This window comes from Gymnodraco acuticeps, unplaced genomic scaffold, assembly GCF_902827175.1.
Source record: "Gymnodraco acuticeps unplaced genomic scaffold, fGymAcu1.1, whole genome shotgun sequence".
In the NCBI taxonomy this organism is placed as follows: domain Eukaryota; kingdom Metazoa; phylum Chordata; class Actinopteri; order Perciformes; family Bathydraconidae; genus Gymnodraco; species Gymnodraco acuticeps.
In genome coordinates, this window is record NW_022992130.1 from 1,079,698 (window position 1) to 1,098,787 (window position 19,090).

The 19,090-nt window shown below is 45.7% G+C and overlaps 1 protein-coding gene across 4 annotated transcripts; it reads right to left on the reverse strand.

Moving 5' to 3' along the window:
- Positions 1-3,808: 3,808 nt before the first annotated feature.
- Positions 3,809-10,254, reverse strand: si:ch211-198a12.6 (uncharacterized protein LOC563253 homolog). 4 transcript variants are annotated; one of them, XM_034203775.1, is made up of 3 exons: positions 10,055-10,246; positions 9,239-9,281; positions 3,809-7,429 (listed from the first exon to the last, which is right to left on the reverse strand). In XM_034203775.1, exon 3 carries the CDS (start codon positions 7,302-7,304, stop codon positions 5,640-5,642), a length of 1,665 nt encoding a protein of 554 aa, XP_034059666.1. In that variant the 5' UTR covers positions 7,305-7,429; positions 9,239-9,281; positions 10,055-10,246; the 3' UTR covers positions 3,809-5,639. The 4 variants fall into 4 exon arrangements, with proteins under 4 accessions (XP_034059666.1, XP_034059665.1, XP_034059667.1 ...); XM_034203774.1 differs by lacking the exon at positions 9,239-9,281 and having other exon boundaries at positions 10,055-10,254; XM_034203776.1 differs by lacking the exons at positions 9,239-9,281; positions 10,055-10,246 and adding an exon at positions 9,032-9,226.
- Between the last annotated feature and the right edge of the window lie 8,836 nt (positions 10,255-19,090).

Sequence of the window (19,090 nt, forward strand, 5' to 3'; positions counted from 1 at the left end):
GGTGTCTTTTTGTCCTATTAGTGTTTGTAAAACAACATGTTCTATTAATAGAAGAATAAAATGAGAGATGTATACCTTGGGCCTGAGAACTGCACTGCAAGAAATAATAAAACATATTATGCAAATAGACTGAGCAAAAACCAATAGATAACACATTCACAGCAATAAGAAAAAGTAATGCAAAAGGCTCAAAACACAATGGAAACTGTCGGGTATCTTGGACATGCTGCAATGTATGTAGCATAAGTTAGTGAAGATGGGAAATCACGTCCCGTACATGATCATAATCATGATTCTGATATTATTGCTGATATCTGCTGTTAGCCCAGCATTTCATTCTGTCTCATTATTAAGCGAGAACAGGGTTGGTTTGAATCCGACCTCGCTCCCTAGAGGGTGCTGTTAAAAATATGTTGTACTGAAATGGTCTAAATTGTGGTCAGAGTTCACCTACAGGCAGATTTCAGGAGCATGACACGTAAAGTGAGAGGGTTTTTAAGTGATTTTATATATATATTTTATGGTCAACATTAACTACAGAAAGCATTATTGTTGTTACAGCTCTGGAAAATATTAAGAGACCACTGCAGCATTATCAGTTTCTCTGGTTTGACTATTTATAGGAATGTGTAAAATGAATGTATTTTTATTTTATTCTATAAACTACTGACTACATTTATCTGTGTTGGAATGCAGACACATAAATGGAATGGCTGCCATACATGTATAGATTGAGATTTAATAAATATTTAGAGTGGTCTCTTAATTTTGTTCAGAGCTGTATACTTTAACACATTTTTAAAGCATTTGTTTTGTTTTACCCAGTTCAAGAACGTTCTGATTAACAACTCTTAATAACATCAATTTATTATAATATATTTGTTGGTAGGAGATCTTTGAAGATTTGCATAGCTTCAGACATATCAAGGTGCTATCTCTAGTGTAAATATTCAGTGATGGTGACCAGACATGGTTCTGCCCCCAGAGGTCTGATTGGCTCTTCTTTCTGAAGGTTATTATGATGGTGGATCTTAACCCTGTGTCTCCCTCAACGGGCAACTTAAGTCTGTCCTCCAGCTGTGAAGGAATGTAAACCATTGTGGTGTACGGGAAGGCAGTAAGCTTCCTGACATTATGTTGATGTTTTCACACTATTCCCAAGAGCATCCACACACAGATCAATGCACACCTTCGGCTGCACTGATTGGTTCAGTGTTGGTAAAATTCCCATTGAGGAGTTGGGGAATGTTCAGGGTCCTAAAACATTAAAAATAAACACACTGCTGCCTGCTCCAAGTCTGGAGTTTCCCAATTGAACAATTCTTACTGGTCTTGGTCTTACAAAACATTTGAGACGGTGGTGACACCAAGTGGACCAATTTAGGTAGTGCATTAACCCTCCGGTATCATTCGATTGGACGCCGCAAATTAGTCATTCGAGACAAAAATGTCCACTGCAAAAGACTTTGATAAAAATATTATATTAAAAGGTTTTTTTCACAACTTTTTTGGGTTCAATCTTTAAAGCAACTTCCGCCCTAATAGAAAATACCAAACATGTAATCATTTTCAGGATTTTAACCTTTTAAATGCCATTTTGAATACATGAAACTGCTGTTTTTTTTCATGATGAAAACAGAGAAAATTTGTTATTTTCCAAAAAATACATATCTAGAGACTGGCTCTTTTTTTTTATAACAGTCTTGGATATGTCAAAGATTAGCAACAAAATGGATTTTTTTGCATTATTAGTTTTTGCACAAAATCAGATTGAACAAAAAAGTTACAAATTAGTCATTCGGGACAAAAATGTCCACTTCCAAAAACTGCTCTAAAATGACAACAGATTAATATTTTAAAAAACTTTTTGGGGTTAAATCTTTCAATCAACTTCGGTCCTGATCAAAAATACCAAATGTTAAATTATGTTCAGGATTTTAACCCTTGAACTGCCAGTTTGAAAACATGAATTTGCGTTTTCTATGAAAAACATGCACAAAAAGGCAGATATTTTCCATATAATAAATGTTGGGGGGGTCGGCTTTTTTTTATCACAGTCTTGGATATGTCAAAGATTAGCAACAACATTGATTTTGGTTGATTATTAGTTTTTGCACAAAATCAGATTGAACAAAAAAGTTACAAATTAGTCATTCGGGACAACAATGTCCACTTCCAAAAACTGCTCTAAAATGACAACAGATTAATATTTGTAAAAACTTTTTGGGGTTAAATCTTTCAATCAACTTCAGTCCTGATCAAAAATACCAAATGTTAAATTATGTTCAGGATTTTAACCCTTGAACTGCCAGTTTCAAAGAAAGATATGAGGCGAAAACTGCGACTTGCTGTAAACCAAATCTACTGTATATTGTTGTCTCTGTACACACACACTGTACATCCAGACACACACATTTCTCAGCTGATACCACTCTTCCACATCCATACCAACACACCTACATCATATTAGTTGCATACATGTATTCCAATGGCTCTCAGGGCCCCATTATACAACAGGCAAAGAAACCAAGAAATGACAAGCATGTAATTCAATGATAAAATCTCACATCTGGTTTTTACAGTAAAAAGGACACATTTAACTATTTTCCTCCAATATAAAACCCTGACATTACAAAATGCATGATTTTATACCGGTATGGCGGAGAGATCAAAAGATGTGGTTATAATGGGAGTGGATGGGACATTTTTGTCCGTGAGTGGCTAATGTGTGACTTTTATGTTTAATCTGATTCTGTGCAAAAACTAATAATCAACCAAAATCAATGTTGTTGCTAATCTTTGACATATCCAAGACTGTGATAAAAAAAAGCCGACCCCCCCAACATTTATTATATGGAAAATAACTGCCTTTTTGTGCATGTTTTTCATAGAAAACGCAAATTCATGTTTTCAAACTGGCAGTTCAAGGGTTCAAATCCTGAACATAATTTAACATGTGGTATTTTTGATCAGGACCGAAGTTGATTGAAAGATTTAACCCCAAAAAGTTTTTTAAAATATTAATCTGTTGTCATTTTAGAGCAGTTTTTGGAAGTGGACATTTTTGTCCCGAATGACTAATTTGTAACTTTTTTGTTCAATCTGATTTTGTGCAAAACTAATAATGCAAAAAAATCTATTTTGTTGCTAATCTTTGACATTTCAAAGACTGTTATAAAAAAAAAAGAGCCAGTCCCCAGATATGTATTTTTTGGAAAATAACTAATTTTCTGTTTTCATCATGAAAAAAAACAGCGGTTTCATGTATTCAAAATGGCATTTAAAGGGTTAAAATCCTGAAAATGATTACATTTTTGGTATGTTCTATTAGGGCGGAAGTTGCTTTAAAGATTGAACCCAAAAAAGTTGTGAAAAAAACCTTTTAATATAATGTTTTTATCAAAGTATTTTGCAGTGGACATTTTTGTCTCGAATGACTCATTTGCGTAGTCGATTTGTTACACAGTGAAGTGAAAAATTCCGAATTGAAATTGGAATTCCAAGATAGATCGAGAAAATAGCCGTGTTACAAAAAATCAGGCCATTTGCACCAACATAACCAAAGTTATTGCAAAATGAAAAGTGAAAAATGACCCATATGGACAAAAACGTCCACAGTGATACCGGAGGGTTAAGAGTAAATGACTTACTTTAGCCATCTCTAGGCTGGGTCAAATGCTGTCTAAATTCACTGTGTGCTGTGCAACATTAGAGACTGATTTGAAAGTAAAATAACCCACACAGTATTACCACTGGTCGTATTTTCTTGTTTTGTGTGCATGATTATAAAAATGAAACATGACCCTAATGATTTAAGAATGACTTTTATTTAGCCATGAGGTTAAATACATCTCCCAATTCCAAACTGTACTCCATTGATTAAAGCCACAAGAGTCAACAACCTTTATTTATCCATATATGTGCCACTCAGAAATTGGGAAGAGATGTTACAGATTTGCCCTTAGGAGAAGCCTATATGGATAATTTACAATTTTTCTCTCTACAAAGAGGCCATTGACAAAAATAAAGGGGAAACAAAAGACAATATGGTCATAACAGTGTAAACACATGGTAATATACATGAAAGCAAAACAAAAGCAATAGGTATCAGTGACATCAAATTAAAATGTAGGGTAAGTTAGTATGAATAAGAACAAAAGACCCCTGAAAACCCTGAAACTTTTTTCAAATAACAGCTCGGCACACATTTCTACATAGCATGCAATAAGGCACCTATCTAACACAAGGAAGAAATCTATGCTACAGTGTGAAGCACAAATGTTAACCGAAAAAGGAAAAGGAAATATTGCTCGCTGTAATGTTCACTCCCATAAAAACTGTATATCTCTCATTCCCTTTCATATAACCCAAGCCATTTCTAAAAAAATACATCAGTTTGTAAAAGATATCTTACACAGAAATAAGAGCACAACCCATTTGAATTTGGAAAAACCATTGAAGTCTTGTAAAAGTGAGATTTCCTCCTGTAGTATACACAATCTTTTCTTAGATCAAATTGTGAGTTTGCAGAAAGTAAGAGGTACCTATATTCTATACATATTGATTTAGTCTCCAAAGCAATAGACAAAGTGTGATATTGCATTTCATGTACATTTGGTGCAAGGGGTACAGCGGAAACTGCACAGTAAATAATTAGGACACAGGTCTTGTTGTAATATGCTACCCAGTAGGTTTTTTATTTTCTATTATGCATTTCCTAATAACTAAATTGCATGTCATTATAGAATCAGGGTGTCCGCCGGTATTGCTCTCTGTACAGTCGATGCAGCAGCACTAACCCATCGTAGACATACAAGAATACAACCGTATAAATATACAAGATGGCTCATGTCTGATGGGGCCCAAATTCCAGAACAAAGCCGCATGAGAACGCCTTCAACATGTTGCTCTCCAACACTTAAAACAAATTAAATTCCTAAAAGAAAAAAAAAATGGTGGAGACAAAGTTGATCAAAGTGGATCTTACTATCAAAAATGTAATCTTTTGGAACAGCACACTAGTCACCTATACACATATATAAAAGAAAATCAGTATTTACATTGGATTTTGCATGTTGGTTACACATGGGTTATGGTGGTGAAAAAGAAATAACAATTGAAATTGAGAAATGTTTTTTGTTCGCCAAATTCTGTTGGTAGCCTTGGATAAAGATGCAGCTGAAAAGCACACGTGCCCACCTGAAGGTACATAAACCCAATTATCATCAAAAAGACCAACAGAGGGAGAGGCATATTTCCCCCAGGTAACAATTATTTTAGATCACCAAATCACATTAATTTTTTTATTTTAAAAGTGTTCAAAAGAGGTCCTGAAGTGAAGCACAATCACTAACAAGAATAGAGGCTCCTTCACAATCTATTATTATACCCTTTGCATACTAAGCGCAAAGTCCCGGGTTCTGCTCTGAATTACAGGCTACACGGTCCATTTTACACCTGAAGACTTGTGTTACTGTCCATTTATTTGCAGCCACTCCAAAGCGGACATGACCACTGTTGTCTCTATAAGTTGGCCTGACATTTGGTGTGGTGATGTCAATGATGGGACCATTAGTAGAACAGAAACAGAGGGGGGAGATGGGGTTTTTACTCTCGCATGGGACAGCTTGTGAGGGTGCTCACTGGTCTACATGGATCCTATGATGTCTGGAAAGGGAAGATGAATGGTTAAAGCCTTTTCCACAGTGGGAGCACCTGTATGGTTTTTCAACGGACAGGCTGCGCTGTTTTGGGAAGGCGTTGTTGGGGAATCCCTTCCCTGTGGGGATGGTGTTGTACTGCTGCGGCGGCGATTGTGGTGGCTGGGGCTGCTGCTGCTGCTGCTGTTGTTGTTTGCTCTCCAAGTGAACTCTCTGGTGCCTGGCGAGGGAGGAGGAGTGATTGAATCTTTTGCCACAGTGAGCGCAGGTGTAACTCTTTCCCTCCGAGTGGACTCTTTGGTGCCGGGACAGGGAAGAGGAATGATTGAAGCCCTTATCACAGTGATGGCACATGTAGGGCTTGTCTCCCTGCTGATGCACCCTCTGCTTTGGGGGAGTGCCGTAGGACAGGGTTTTCCCAGGCTGAGGTGGAGAAAACACTGGATTCTGCAGATGGGTCTTGTGGTGGCGAGAGAGAGAGGAGGAATGATTGAAGCCTTTGTTGCAATGTCTGCAGGTGTAGGGCTTCCCTCCGGCATGGACTTGCTGGTGCTTCTTCAGATGGCGTTTGCGGACAAAACTCTTCCTGCACATGTTGCATTTGTACGGCTTCTCGCCCGAGTGGATCCTCTGGTGCTCTCTCAGAGTGGCAGCAGCCGCAAAACACTTTCCGCACTGTGCGCATCGGTGGGGTTTGTCTCCGAGAACGACTGCAGCGTGGGTCTTCTGGTGCTGCTTTAGGTTGGAAGTCGTGGCAAAGCCTTTGCCACACTGGCCACAGGTATATGGCTTCTCTCGTGCATGGACCTCTTGATGCTTTTTCAGATGCCTTCTGCGGACAAAGCTCTTCCTACACTGAGTGCACTTGTAGGGCTTGTCCTCTGAATGCATCTTCATGTGTTCTCTCAGGGTGATGGCAGCGGCAAAGCTCTTACCGCACTCAGAGCATCTGTGGGGCTTGTCTGGCAAATGAATCATCTGATGAGACTTGAGACTGAAGGCATCGATAACATCTTTGCCCATAATCTCAACTCCAGGAGGGACGTAGGGCTTTTCTTTCATGTGAATCTTCATGTGTTGTTTGAGGCTGGCCTCCACAGCAAAGCTTTCACCACAGTGGACACAGATGTAAGGGTTCAGATCCTTATGGATCTCAAAGTGTTGGTGAAGATCAGCTATGCTTCCAAAAATCTCTCCGCACTCGTTGCACTGCAGTCCATGGGCTTCATGTATGATTACACCATTCTCAGACTCGACTGTCAACTCCCCGCCATGGTCAGACTCCACTTTCACCACATGCTCGCTGTCCCCCTTAAGCAGCACCTCTCCCAGCAGAGTCTCGCCTCCCGATGTCTTGATTTCCGCAGCTGTGAAACAGTGCATCTCTCCATGTTCCACCTTGATGTAATCATGGTCTGACTCCGCTACAATTGCCTCCACACAGGCTACAGCTCCCAGATCTGAACCCAGTCCCTGTATCTTTAAGTCTGAGCCGTGGATCTCCAGCTCTAGTCCACGCTTTTCTTCAGTCATGATCTCCGTTTCTGCTCCATAGTGAAGGTCAACATGGCTGTGGGCTATGACACACTCCGACCCAAGCGTGTCAAGGCCGGGTGTGTCACATTCAGTCTCTGACTCGGCCATGAGAACACACTCCAGCCCCACGACCTCCGTTTTTCAGCCGGACAGGGGACACACTAAAAAGAATCGGGTGATATGGATCTTTGTTTTGGGCCACGTCACGCTGGTGCTCTAGTCAGTGTGCAGACCTGCAGAAAAGACAAAACATAAATTAGAAGATTGTCCTCATTTATATGACTATGCTACTAACAAAAACCGGTATATGTGTATCAGTTACATAGGAACTTAACTATATTGCGTCAACATCCCATTACCAACAACCAATAACTACTAATTTATTGGATTTGAATGAAAAAAACTTCAGATAAGTAATCAGAGTGTAATATTGTTGAAATAGAAAAGACCCTAGTGGTGGTGTTTCAGCTGATTTGTAAACTGGCTTTAGAACTTTGGTCCTAATTTTGCTGTCGACAACAAACCATATACTACATTTAAAGCCAGACTTTCTAAAAGAAAAGTCAACTTTAAGATTATTATCCATAATACATTAATTATTTGTCTATGTTTTTTGCAGTTTGTTGTTTTAATTTACTCTTTTTACAGAACTCTTAGGTACAGTTTAATTATCATAAGTGTTGCTGTTATGATTATGCTGCCGTATTTATTGTACATCTTATATCTTTAATATTAATAATTTGATCTTAAAAAGCTGAGTAAAGCACATATGCAATATGCGTTTAAAGTAGCACCCATTCCCTGTGCTCTCCGAGGACAGACATGCACTTCTACCTCCAACACATAATATAGCTCTTGGTTGGTGTCAACAGCAAAGACGAGGGTTGGTGAGTGTTTGGTTAACACAATAGGTTTATCAAAAGTGTAACAAAGGGGAAGCCCTTCACACAAGATATGTGTAACTAGTTTGTAGCTTGAGTACCCATTGGTCTATGTTTGTTCTCTAAAACAGTATTGGTTGCATTTCAATTCAGAAAGCTTAATAAGTAGTTTAAAATGTAGCCATGCATCGGCTCATATTTTATTATATGGGTTTCCATATCAGCGTGCATCATATCAAATTAACGGCCAGATGCAATACTTATCATATAAAGTTGTCAATTTGGTAGCCAAACTATCACTAGCTAACACAAATGATAAAATCAAGTTGTCGTGATCAACCCCCTAATTCGTACTTAATCCGCAAGCCAAACCCTGCGCGGCCTACATATTTCCATTGTCTCCGCAGTTTGCGTGCATTACTTCTAAAAACGACTTGAAATATGTGGAGGCATCAAAAGAACAACGCATTGTTGTTAAACATTGAACTGTTGGTGGCTAGCCTTCAATAACAGCTACAAAATAGCCTTCATAGCAGCTAGTTAGCTGGCTATGGTCGAGGGGCGACTGGTTAACGAGAGCATTGTGTTAGCTGCTAATGTGATCGCAATTTAGCCAGCTAACTAGCTTCATAGCAAAAGCAACTCGCGAGTACATAGTAAAGACACCGAAAACAGCCACATACTCACATTAACACATTATTCGAAATGGGTAATATGGTGTTATTTATGAATCTTCGATCGACGCGAAAAATCTCCTTGTGCGAGTATTAACAGGCCATCTTGTTGTGCCACACCAGCACTTCCAGCTAGCCAAGATTACATGCTCGCCTAAGATGGCTGCCGCTAGCTAGTTAGCAGCGTTAGCTTCCGCCCTCCATAACATATTGAATTAGAGCTGGCTCAGAAGCGCTGTCGCAGTAAGTCAAAAACACACACACAGCTGGTAAAACTCACGTTTGACAGTATGTCGTTCGTATTAAATCCTCGTAAAATAGGCAGTAGCGACGAATAGCAACGTCGTAGGCTAATGGTAAGTAGGTTAGCACGCTAAGAGCCACACGGCACTTCCAACCAGGAGTTGGCTAGCTGAAACAAAGATGGCTAACCGTGAGGGCGATGAATGCTGCGCGAAAAGCCCGGGAAAGGATGCGCCCTACTTACACAGCAATCCAGGCAAGACACACGTCCCACGGCAGAAACAGCTCTAAAGAAGGGCAACCGAACAGAAAAAGACAAGAGAACTAATTAAACTGCTGCTTGAGGCGGCAATGTACATCTTGGCTAAGACCCTAAAGCCCTCCTCTACTGCGGCAGCACCAACCCGCACACACGACTTTAATGGCGGCCTTGCTGGTGTTAGCAGCTACCCAGCCGAGACAATATTAGCGTGCTGGCTACATAGCCATGATGCAAAGCTAACAAGCCAGCTAATCCAGTTTGCTAGCAACGCTAAAGGCTGCTCTCCTGTTTAGTAGCAGCCTGTAGATTGTAAAACATTGGAGCGGAAGCTCTGCTTTACCGCCCATCAGACCATGTTAAGTATGGTTTCGCATGCAAAGGCGAAGAAAGGCGCCTAGGCCGAGTCTATAAAGAACAAGTATCAGAAATAACCTAGATGAGACTCAAATCTGAAATAGATCCATACCGTTATATTAATATTTCCCTGTGCGTTTCCAACATAACTAAATGCATCAACCAAAGCCAGCCATGCCCTGTGTTTTTCCATTACAAAGTTCGTTACTATCATAACTGGACACACAAAATAAACAACACAAACGTTGACTACCAAAGTTAATCATAACAAAGACAAAAACATCCCCCCCCCCCCCGTTAAACAGAGCAACCCTCTACTTTAACGCTGCTACTGTTAATAACATTAAGTAGAGTTTAAACCATTAACAATCGCCAGGAGTCCGGATCAAAACGGTTTGAATTAATACAAATACATGTTTAAAAAAAGCTTGCATGCACACCCACCTTATGTCCTTTTACTTTTTAATTGCTGAAGAACGAGAGAAAAAAATAGTCGTTTATATGCTTCAAACTCAGGGTTGAGAAAGGGCTTTGCAGGCTGTTGTGAGGCTAGTCAAACTGCTATGTGTCTTCCTCTCTCTCTGCCTCTGTGTATTGCTGGCGCCACAGCTCATCTGGCGCCAACGTTGGACGACCGACGCACTTTAGCGTCGTTTCAATACAGCAAGCAGACCACTATCACCCCCTGCAGGCCTGGAGACAAACAGGGGCTTATGCAGAAACACTTCTGTAATTCAATTTACAAAAATACGTCTGAAATTGCCGAAAGTAAAGCATGGCAATGCAAGTCCATTATTGATGCATTAATTTATATTTGTAGTGTTTAATGGCTGGTATAGAACTGTTACAGGGTGTGTATTTTTGTAAAATGTGTAACATTTAAATTATCTTTTTTGTATGCATGCTTAGGTAACATTAAGCTGTGTTTGGCTCTTTTTTACGGTGGCCCTGAAGTGCAGGACACCACAGCATTTCACAAAACGCCACAGCATTTCACAAAACACAACAGCATTTCAGAAAACGCCGCAGCATTTCACAAAACGCCACAGCATTTCACAAAATGCCACAGCATTTCACAAAACACAACAGCATTTCACAAAACGCCGCAGCATTTCACAAAACGCCGCAGCATTTCACAAAATGCCCCAGCATTACACACAACGCCACAGCATTTCACAAAACGCCACAGCATTTCACAAAACACAACAGCATTTCACAAAACGCCGCAGCATTTCACAAAACACCACAGCATTTCACAAAACGCCACAGCATTTCACAAAACGCCACAGCATTTCACAAAATGCCACAGCATTTCACAAAACACAACAGCATTTCACAAAACGCCGCAGCATTTCACAAAACGCCGCAGCATTACACACAACGCCACAGCATTTCACAAAACACAACAGCATTTCACAAAACACAACAGCATTTCACAAAACACCACAGCATTTCAGAAAAACACCACAGCATTTCACATTGGACGGAAAGGGTATTCCTTTAGGGAGAACACTTCTTGTTTGTGATTGGACAGAGCCAGCCAGAGAAGCACTGCTGTGATTGCTTGTTTTTGCTGCCAGTCAAGAAATGACGCTTCGTGATTGGCCCAACACATCAGCCGTTAGCCGTTAGCACACACTCAGAGCTCACAGCTCCTCATATCTGTTCAGAAACTGGACAAAAGTTAAACATATACAAAACACAGACTGTCTATGTCATGGCGAATACAGTCGCTGCTTTATTTATGTATGTATGACGTTGTTGTGAGCGTGGACGGAGCAGCTACAGGTTAGTTTAGCCTGATCGATCCGATTCCAATAGGATTTACATGGAGATACGGCCCGCCCCCTCTCCATCGTCTTGTTTGAATGACAGGAGTAAACACAGAATTAATGCTTTATTAATTCATGGTTTTTAAGGGGCTTATCTCCATGTAAATACTATGGTAGACCACCCAATATTCGCATCGCTCTAATCGCTCGAGTTTCACCGCGGCTGTCAGCTGTGTTTGCTCCTGTCATTCAAACAAGAGGCGCTGGAGAGGGGGCGGGGCGTATCCATGTAAATTATACAACAAAATGAACATATTTGACCGTCATTTAATTGTAATACACGTTTCAAAGTGATGCCGAAGTAACTACATACTGATAACAGTTAGTAAAAACCATGAATTAATGCTTTGACAAGTCTGCAGACAAGACGGCAGGCGAAAAGCTTTTAAAATGCGTGTTTTCTGAATGGAATCGGATCCATCAGGCTAAACTAACCTGTTGCTGCTCCGTCCACACTCACAACAACGTCATACAGACATAAATAAAGCAGCGACTGTATTCGCCATTGAAGAGTTTATCGCCGGCCACTAGAGGGCAGCGTCACTGCTGTCGCTGTCCGGGTATGCCGTGCTTTGACCCGGAAGTGCCGAGCGACCATTTTAGTTCACATGTTGTTCATTCACTCCGCCTCGAGTTGAGACGTTCATCCACTCACTCATGTAAGACTGTTTCCACTATTGTTTGGTGTGTCTTTACTCTATGTAATTGAATATATGTGTATTGGTCATGACATGCATGTATGTAGTACTTTGTCAGCTTATCCTGCGGCATTGCTCTGTTTCAGGGTGTCGTCATCCTTGTCATTAAAGTACCGAAACTGACATTGAGGAGTGTGTTTCTTCATGACGACACCATGGTCGTTGTTGGATGCCCCGTCCCCGGCTGCGAGTTCGAATCCGAAGACTTGTCTGAAGCACTCGTCATTATTATATTGACGATTCATGGATTTAGCCACCAGTACGCAGCGCCTGTCATGGCCGCGCCAGCCCAGGCCCCAGCCCCTCACGGCCCGAGACTCGATCCGCCCAAAGTTGATGTGGGCGTGTCGATAGAGGAATGGAACGTGTTCATCCGCCGTTGGGACGTATTCCGCGCCGGCTCAGGCATAGGGGATGCCCAGGCCCCCTTCCAGCTGTTTCAATGCGCTGGGCCTGTACTTGGAGACAGCCTGTTGAAAGCCGCCCCCGACGCCGCTTCCGGACCCTTGCCACACCTAATCACCGTCATGCGTTCCCTAGCTGTCATCCCAGTCGCTACATGCGTCCTGCGCACCGAGCTACTTCAGTTCCGCCAGGAACGCGATGAGACATTCCGTGTATTCGCTGCCAGAGTGCGGGGTAAAGCAGAGACATGCGCATATAATGCGGTATGCGAGTGTGGTAAGGACGTGGACTATACCGACCACATCATCCGTGATGTTCTGCTCAATGGCATTTATGACTCGGATATACGCCGCGAGACGCTGGGGACACCTGACGTCCTGGTTAAGCCAGTTAATGACGTAATTGCACTCGTCGAGAACAGAGAGATGGCCCGTAACGCTCTCCCGTCGTCCTCCCTATCAGCCATGTCGTCATTCCGGCGCCTGAAGACGACTCCACAGACGAGCCCCACCCCAAGCCCTGCGGACGGGGCGAAACGTGCCTCGTGCCCGGAATGTAAGAGCGTCTTTAACGTCTTCACGGAGGGGCCTCGCGGGTGGAATCCTAAGCCTCACCAGGTGTGCATCGGCTGCTACAGGGCCCGCCAACGACAGAGGCGTCAACAGCCGTCGTCCGACTGTCAACAGGCCGCCATGGGGTCGGAGCCGGTCTCCCAGATCTCATCGGTGCAAGCTGGGGCCCGCCCTGGCCGACGTCACAGGAGCCATCGCCGACACCGCGCCCCTACGTCGCACGGATGTGTCAACAGGCAAGCACCTATCAGACTCGAGGACCACATCTTCTCCAAGGGCGAATGGAGACGGGCCAGGCTGAGAGACCACCCCCGAGCATTAATCACCATCTCGATGGACATGCCAGTCGGGCTGAGGGATGGCACCGGCAACCGGGGCTCGGCCGATGGAGCTCGGATATCCGCCGTCGCGGACACTAGCGCGCAGTCGGACGTTTGGTCGCTGGAGGAGTTCCTGGCCTGCGGTTTCTCGCGGGACGACCTGCGACCCGTCAGCCTCAGCCTGTCGGCCGCCAACCACTCCCCCATAACCATCGAGGGAGCGTTCTTCGCTAGGCTCTCGACAACCTGCAGCGGGGGGCGTGTCACATCCTGCCGTTCCATGGTATATGTGAGCAGCTCGGTCCGGGCCATGTACCTTTCCTACGAGTCGTTGCTCAACCTCGGCCTCTTGCCCGTGAACTTCCCATCGGACGACGTTGCAGGGGGGCACAAGGACAGGCGTAGCCCTGACACGGCTGACACGCCAGACCAGCCCTTGTCCGTCAATGCGACGAGGTCAGCCAACGGCGGCTGCGTGGGGCCAGGTGACCCCCGGGACGCCCAGTGCACATGTCCTCAGCGCACGGTCCCCCCGGCGCGCCCCGTAGCACTGCCGTTCCCTTGTAAGCCAGAGAACAATAACAGGATGAAAGATTGGCTACTCGGGAGATATGCCTCGTCGACGTTCAATACTTGCCCCCATCGAGCACTACCATGCATGGAGGGGCCACCTATCGAGATGCACGTGGACCCCGCAGCTACGCCTAGGGCATGTCACACCGCGGCTACAGTGCCTCTACACTGGCAGCGGAGGGTCTACGATGACCTCCTGCGGGACGAAGCCCTTGGGGTCATTGAACGTGTGCCATACGGCGAGCCAGTGACGTGGTGCCATCGTATGGTAGTCACTCGGAAGCACGACGGTTCCCCACGCAGGACCGTGGACCTCTCCCCCCTTAACAAGTTCTGCCAACGTGAGACCTTCGCCACTGAGTCCCCGTTCCACCTTGCACGCCGCGTCCCGAAGGGCACCTGGAAGACCGTCACGGATGCCTGGAACGGCTACCACAGTGTCCCCCTGCGTGAGTCGGATCGCCACCTCACTACCTTCATCACACCCTTCGGCCGTTGGCGCTACACCAGGGCACCACAGGGCTTCCTGTCATCAGGGGATGGCTACAACCGTCGGTTTGATGCCGTCCTCTCGCACTATGAACGCAAGGAACGTTGCATGGATGACACCATCCTCTATGACACCGACCTGGAGCAACACTGGTGGAGGACCATCGACTTCCTGACGCGTGTCGGCCGGTCGGAAATCGTGTTGAACTCAGACAAGTTTCAGTTCGCGGAGAGGTGCGTCGATTTCGCTGGCTTCAGGGTGTCGGAATCTACCATCGAACCGCTCCCGAAATACTTGGACGCCATCCGGGACTTCCCCACCCCTGGCTCCACGACGGACATCAGGAGTTGGTTCGGCCTTGTCAACCAGGTGGCCAACTACACCCAGTTGCGTGACACGATGGCTCCATTTAAGCCGTTCCTCAGCCCACGCTGTGTGTTCCTATGGTCCCCCGTTCTGGAGGAGGCCTTCCAGGCGTCCAAGCAAGCCATAATGGAGGCCATCCGCGAGGGCGTGGAGATCTACGACATGCAGAAGCGTACCTGCCTCCGCCCTGACTGGTCCATGCGTGGCATTGGCTACTTCCTGCTCCAGCAACATTGTCACTGTGCCTCGGGCATACCGGACTGCTGTCCAGGTGGATGGAGGATCACCCTCGCGGGTTCGTGTTTCCTGTCCCCTGCGGAGCAGCGCTATGCGGCCGTCGAGGGAGAGGCCCTAGCTGTGGCCTGGGGTCTGGAACAGACGCGGTACTTCACGCAGGGGTCCGACAACCTCGTCGTGGTCACCGACCATAAGCCGTTGGTGAAGATCTTTGGCGACCGTACGCTGGATGAGATAACAAACTCGCGTCTGTTTAGACTCAAGCAGCACCCTCCCATGGCGCTTTGACATTGTGCATCGGCCTGGCAAGAGCAACTATGCCGCTGATGCCACGTCGACTGTGGCTGCGAGGGAGTGCGGTCGTCTTTCAACCAGAAGGTTGTGGGTTCGATCCCAGCCCATGCAGTCAACATGTCGATGTATCCTTGGGCAAGATACTTAACCCTGAGTTGCTCCCGATGGCATGGCCAACGGTGTGTGAATGTGTATGCATGTTAGTTCCTAGAGTAACATACACTGCTCTGTATGAATGGGTGTGAATGGGTGAACGACATGTAGTATGTAAAGCGCTTTGAGGGGTCTTAAAGACTGGATAAAGCGCTATATAAGTACAGTCCATTTACCATTCCCCGTCGGGCTCAGCGAACGGCCTCTCATTGGGGCTGCCGAGCGGGCCTGACGCCGTGGAGTCAGCACTCATGGCCTCCATCCACGACGACGCACGGGAGCTCGGAGCCATCTCTTGGCCCCTCCTCGCACGGGAGACAGCGGCTGACGGATGCCTCGGCCACCTCCTCCAACTCATCGAGCAGGAGGGTGGGATTGACGTAAATGACCCTGCCCTGGCGAGTCTGTCATCGGTCTGTGAGTCCGTCTACGCACAGGACGGCGTCCTGCTCTATCGGGACCGCGTCGTGGTCCCCCCATCCCTCCGTGGGAGAGTCTTTCGGCATCTCCATGTCGCTCACCAGGGGACCTCAGCGATGGGGCAGCATGCCCGAGCCATAGTTTACTGGCCCGGGATGTCCGGGGACATTCAGGCCACCAGGGACGGGTGTGCAGACTGCAACCGCAATGCTCCGTCACAGGCGGCTACACCCCCCCTGCCGTCCTCACCCCCGTCCACGCCATTCGAGGCGGTGTTTGCTGACTTCTTCGACTATGGGGGCCGCCACTACCTAGTTGTCGGGGACCATCTCTCGGGCTGGGTAGAGGTCCTGAGCTCTACGGCGGGTACTGCCCTGGCGGGCTCAGCTAGCCTGGTCCAACACCTCCGTTCGTTCTTCGCCACCTTCGGCGTACCGGAGGAGCTCTCGAGCGACGGTGGTCCGGAATTCAAGGCGAGCCACACTGAGGACTTCCTCCGCTTATGGCACGTCAAACACCGTGTGTCGTCCGTTAGCTTTTCGCAGTCGAATGGGAGGGCGGAAGTTGCGGTTAAGACCGCTAAGCGCCTCCTGATGTCCAACACCGGCCCGTCGGGCGGCCTTGATCAGGACCGCTTCCTGCGTGCTATGCTGCAGTTGCGAAACACGCCTGACCCCGACTGCAACCTCTCGCCAGCGCAGATCATCTTCGGCCGCCTCCTTCGTGGCTCGCTCTCCTTCGTGAACCGCCTCGAGAAGTTCTCGAACCCGCACATCCGCCTGCTATGGCGCGAGGCATGGGCGGCGAAGGAGGACGCCCTTCGGACCCGTATGTCCCGTACCACCGAATCTCTGGGGACTCACTCAAGACCGCTCCGCCCATTGGCACTCGGCGAAAGGGTATTCCTCCAGAACCAGCAAGGCCCGAGCCCCCACAAATGGGACAGGTCAGGGGTCGTGGTGGAGTCGCCGGGCCACGACCAGTATCGGGTCAGGGTTGACGGTTCGGGACGTTGACACTGCGCAACCGGCGTTTCCTCCGTGCCTATACGCCGGCCACACCCTGCGCCCGTGAGCAGCCGGCTGCGCCGTTGCCGCCGCCCGCTGCTCTGGGCCATCAGCCCCCACCTATCCACCCGGGCTGGGCGACGCCCCAGGGGATTGCTCAGCGGCCGGCTGTTGGACCCCGCGACTCGGCTATGAGCGCTTCCCCACCGGCACCTGCCGGTGAGGCGTCCTCTGACCTCACCGTTCCTACGGGTGCCTTCCTGGGCGCACCGGTGCCGCAGTCGCCGCCGACGCTGCCCCAGCCTACTCGGCCAGGCCGCGTGAGGAGGCCGCCTGCACGTTACGAGCCCGAGTCCGGCAGCTGGATTTAGACCGTTAATCTATTCCGGCCCATAGTTTTCCGGTCTGGGGGGGATGAAGAGTTTATCGCCGACCACTAGAGGGCAGCGTCACTGCTGTCGCTGTCTGGGTATGCCGTGCTTTGACCCGGAAGTGCCGAGCAGCCATTTTAGTTCACATGTTGTTCATTCACTCCGCCTCGAGTTGAGACGTTCATCCACTCACTCATGTAAGACTGTTTCCACTATTGTTTGGTGTGTCTTTACTCTATGTAATTGAATATATGTGTATTGGTCATGACATGCATGTATGTAGTACTTTGTCAGCTTATCCTGCGGCATTGCTCTGTTTCAGGGTGTTGTCATCCTTGTCATTAAAGTACCGAAACTGACATTGAGGAGTGTGTTTCTTCAGCCATGACATAGACAGTCTGTGGTTTGTACATGTTTAACTTTTGTCCAGTTTCTGAACAGATATGAGGAGCTGTGAGATCTGAGTGTGTGCTAACGGCTGATGTGTTGGGACATATTTAGCTGTCGGGTGTTGACCAATCACGAAGCCTAATTTCTTGACTGGCAGCAAAAACAACCAATCACAGCAGTGCTTCTCTGGCTGGCTCTGTCCAATCACAAACAAGAAGTGTTCTCCCTAAAGGAATACCCTTTCCGTCCAATGTGAAATGCTGTGGTGTTTTCTGAAATGCTGTGGCGTTTTGTGAAATGCTGTTGTTTTTTGTGAAATGCTGTGGCGTTTGTGAAATGCTGTGGCGTTTTGTGAAATGCTGTGGTGTTTTGTGAAATGCTGTGGTGTTTTGTGAAATGCTGTTGTGTTTTCTGAAATGCTGTGGTGTTTTGTGAAATGCTGTGGTGTTTTGTGAAATGCTGTGGTGTTTTCTGAAATGCTGTTGTGTTTTCTGAAATGCTGTGGCGTTTTCTGAAATGCTGTGGTGTTTTCTGAAATGCTGTGGTGTCTTGCACTTCAGGGCCAGCGTACTTTTTTGCTGTAACAATGTACATTTCCACTCTGTGGGACTAATAAAGATATTTTGATTCTGATTCTGATGATAATTGCCACATGACGATAATCATATGCACAGCCTATACATCATTATTTTTTAAAACAAATACCTTTCTCACCATAAATACCTTTACTTATGTAGGCCTTCTTCAAATAATTGTACTGTTACAGTAAAACCTCTTTGATTTTACTCTGCTTTACCACTTCATTCAGATGTGCAATATTGCAAAGGGTTCAAAATTGCGGGATCAGGTTTTAGATGCTATATAGTTCTTAGTATACTAAGGAGTAGAGGCAGCATACAATAGAGGCATATATAAAATGTATGTAGTAATGAATAAGTCCCACAAGATGTTGCTGTTTTCACAGCAAGTGTTTGATTAAGGTCCAGATAGAATGGGCAGCAAATATTTTACATATCAAGGGCAAATCTAAAGATAGCCATAAGACAAATGTGATATTGAAACAAATATAACAAGGGTAAGTTAATACTTAACAGTGCAGTAGTTACATTAAAAAGGATAATCATTTAACAGCAGTTAATATAATTTTAAATATAAATGAATGCCATGTTAAAATTGTGTTATTCATGCTATCCTTATCCTAAAATAATCAATAGAGATACAAACATAAATGTGTATTACATGTAATAAATAAGTAAGACTTTATTTTATTGAGGTAGTTTCAACTTGTCCTCTTCTTTGTTTGAGCCTATTTGTAGTAACACCCATTGCCTATAAATGCCCAACCAGGTATA

What these genes read in the sequence shown, in the direction of transcription:
- si:ch211-198a12.6 (XM_034203774.1), bottom strand. Translation starts at nt 7,304, where the DNA reads ATGGCCGAGTCAGAGACTGAATGTGACACACCCGGCCTTGACACGCTT.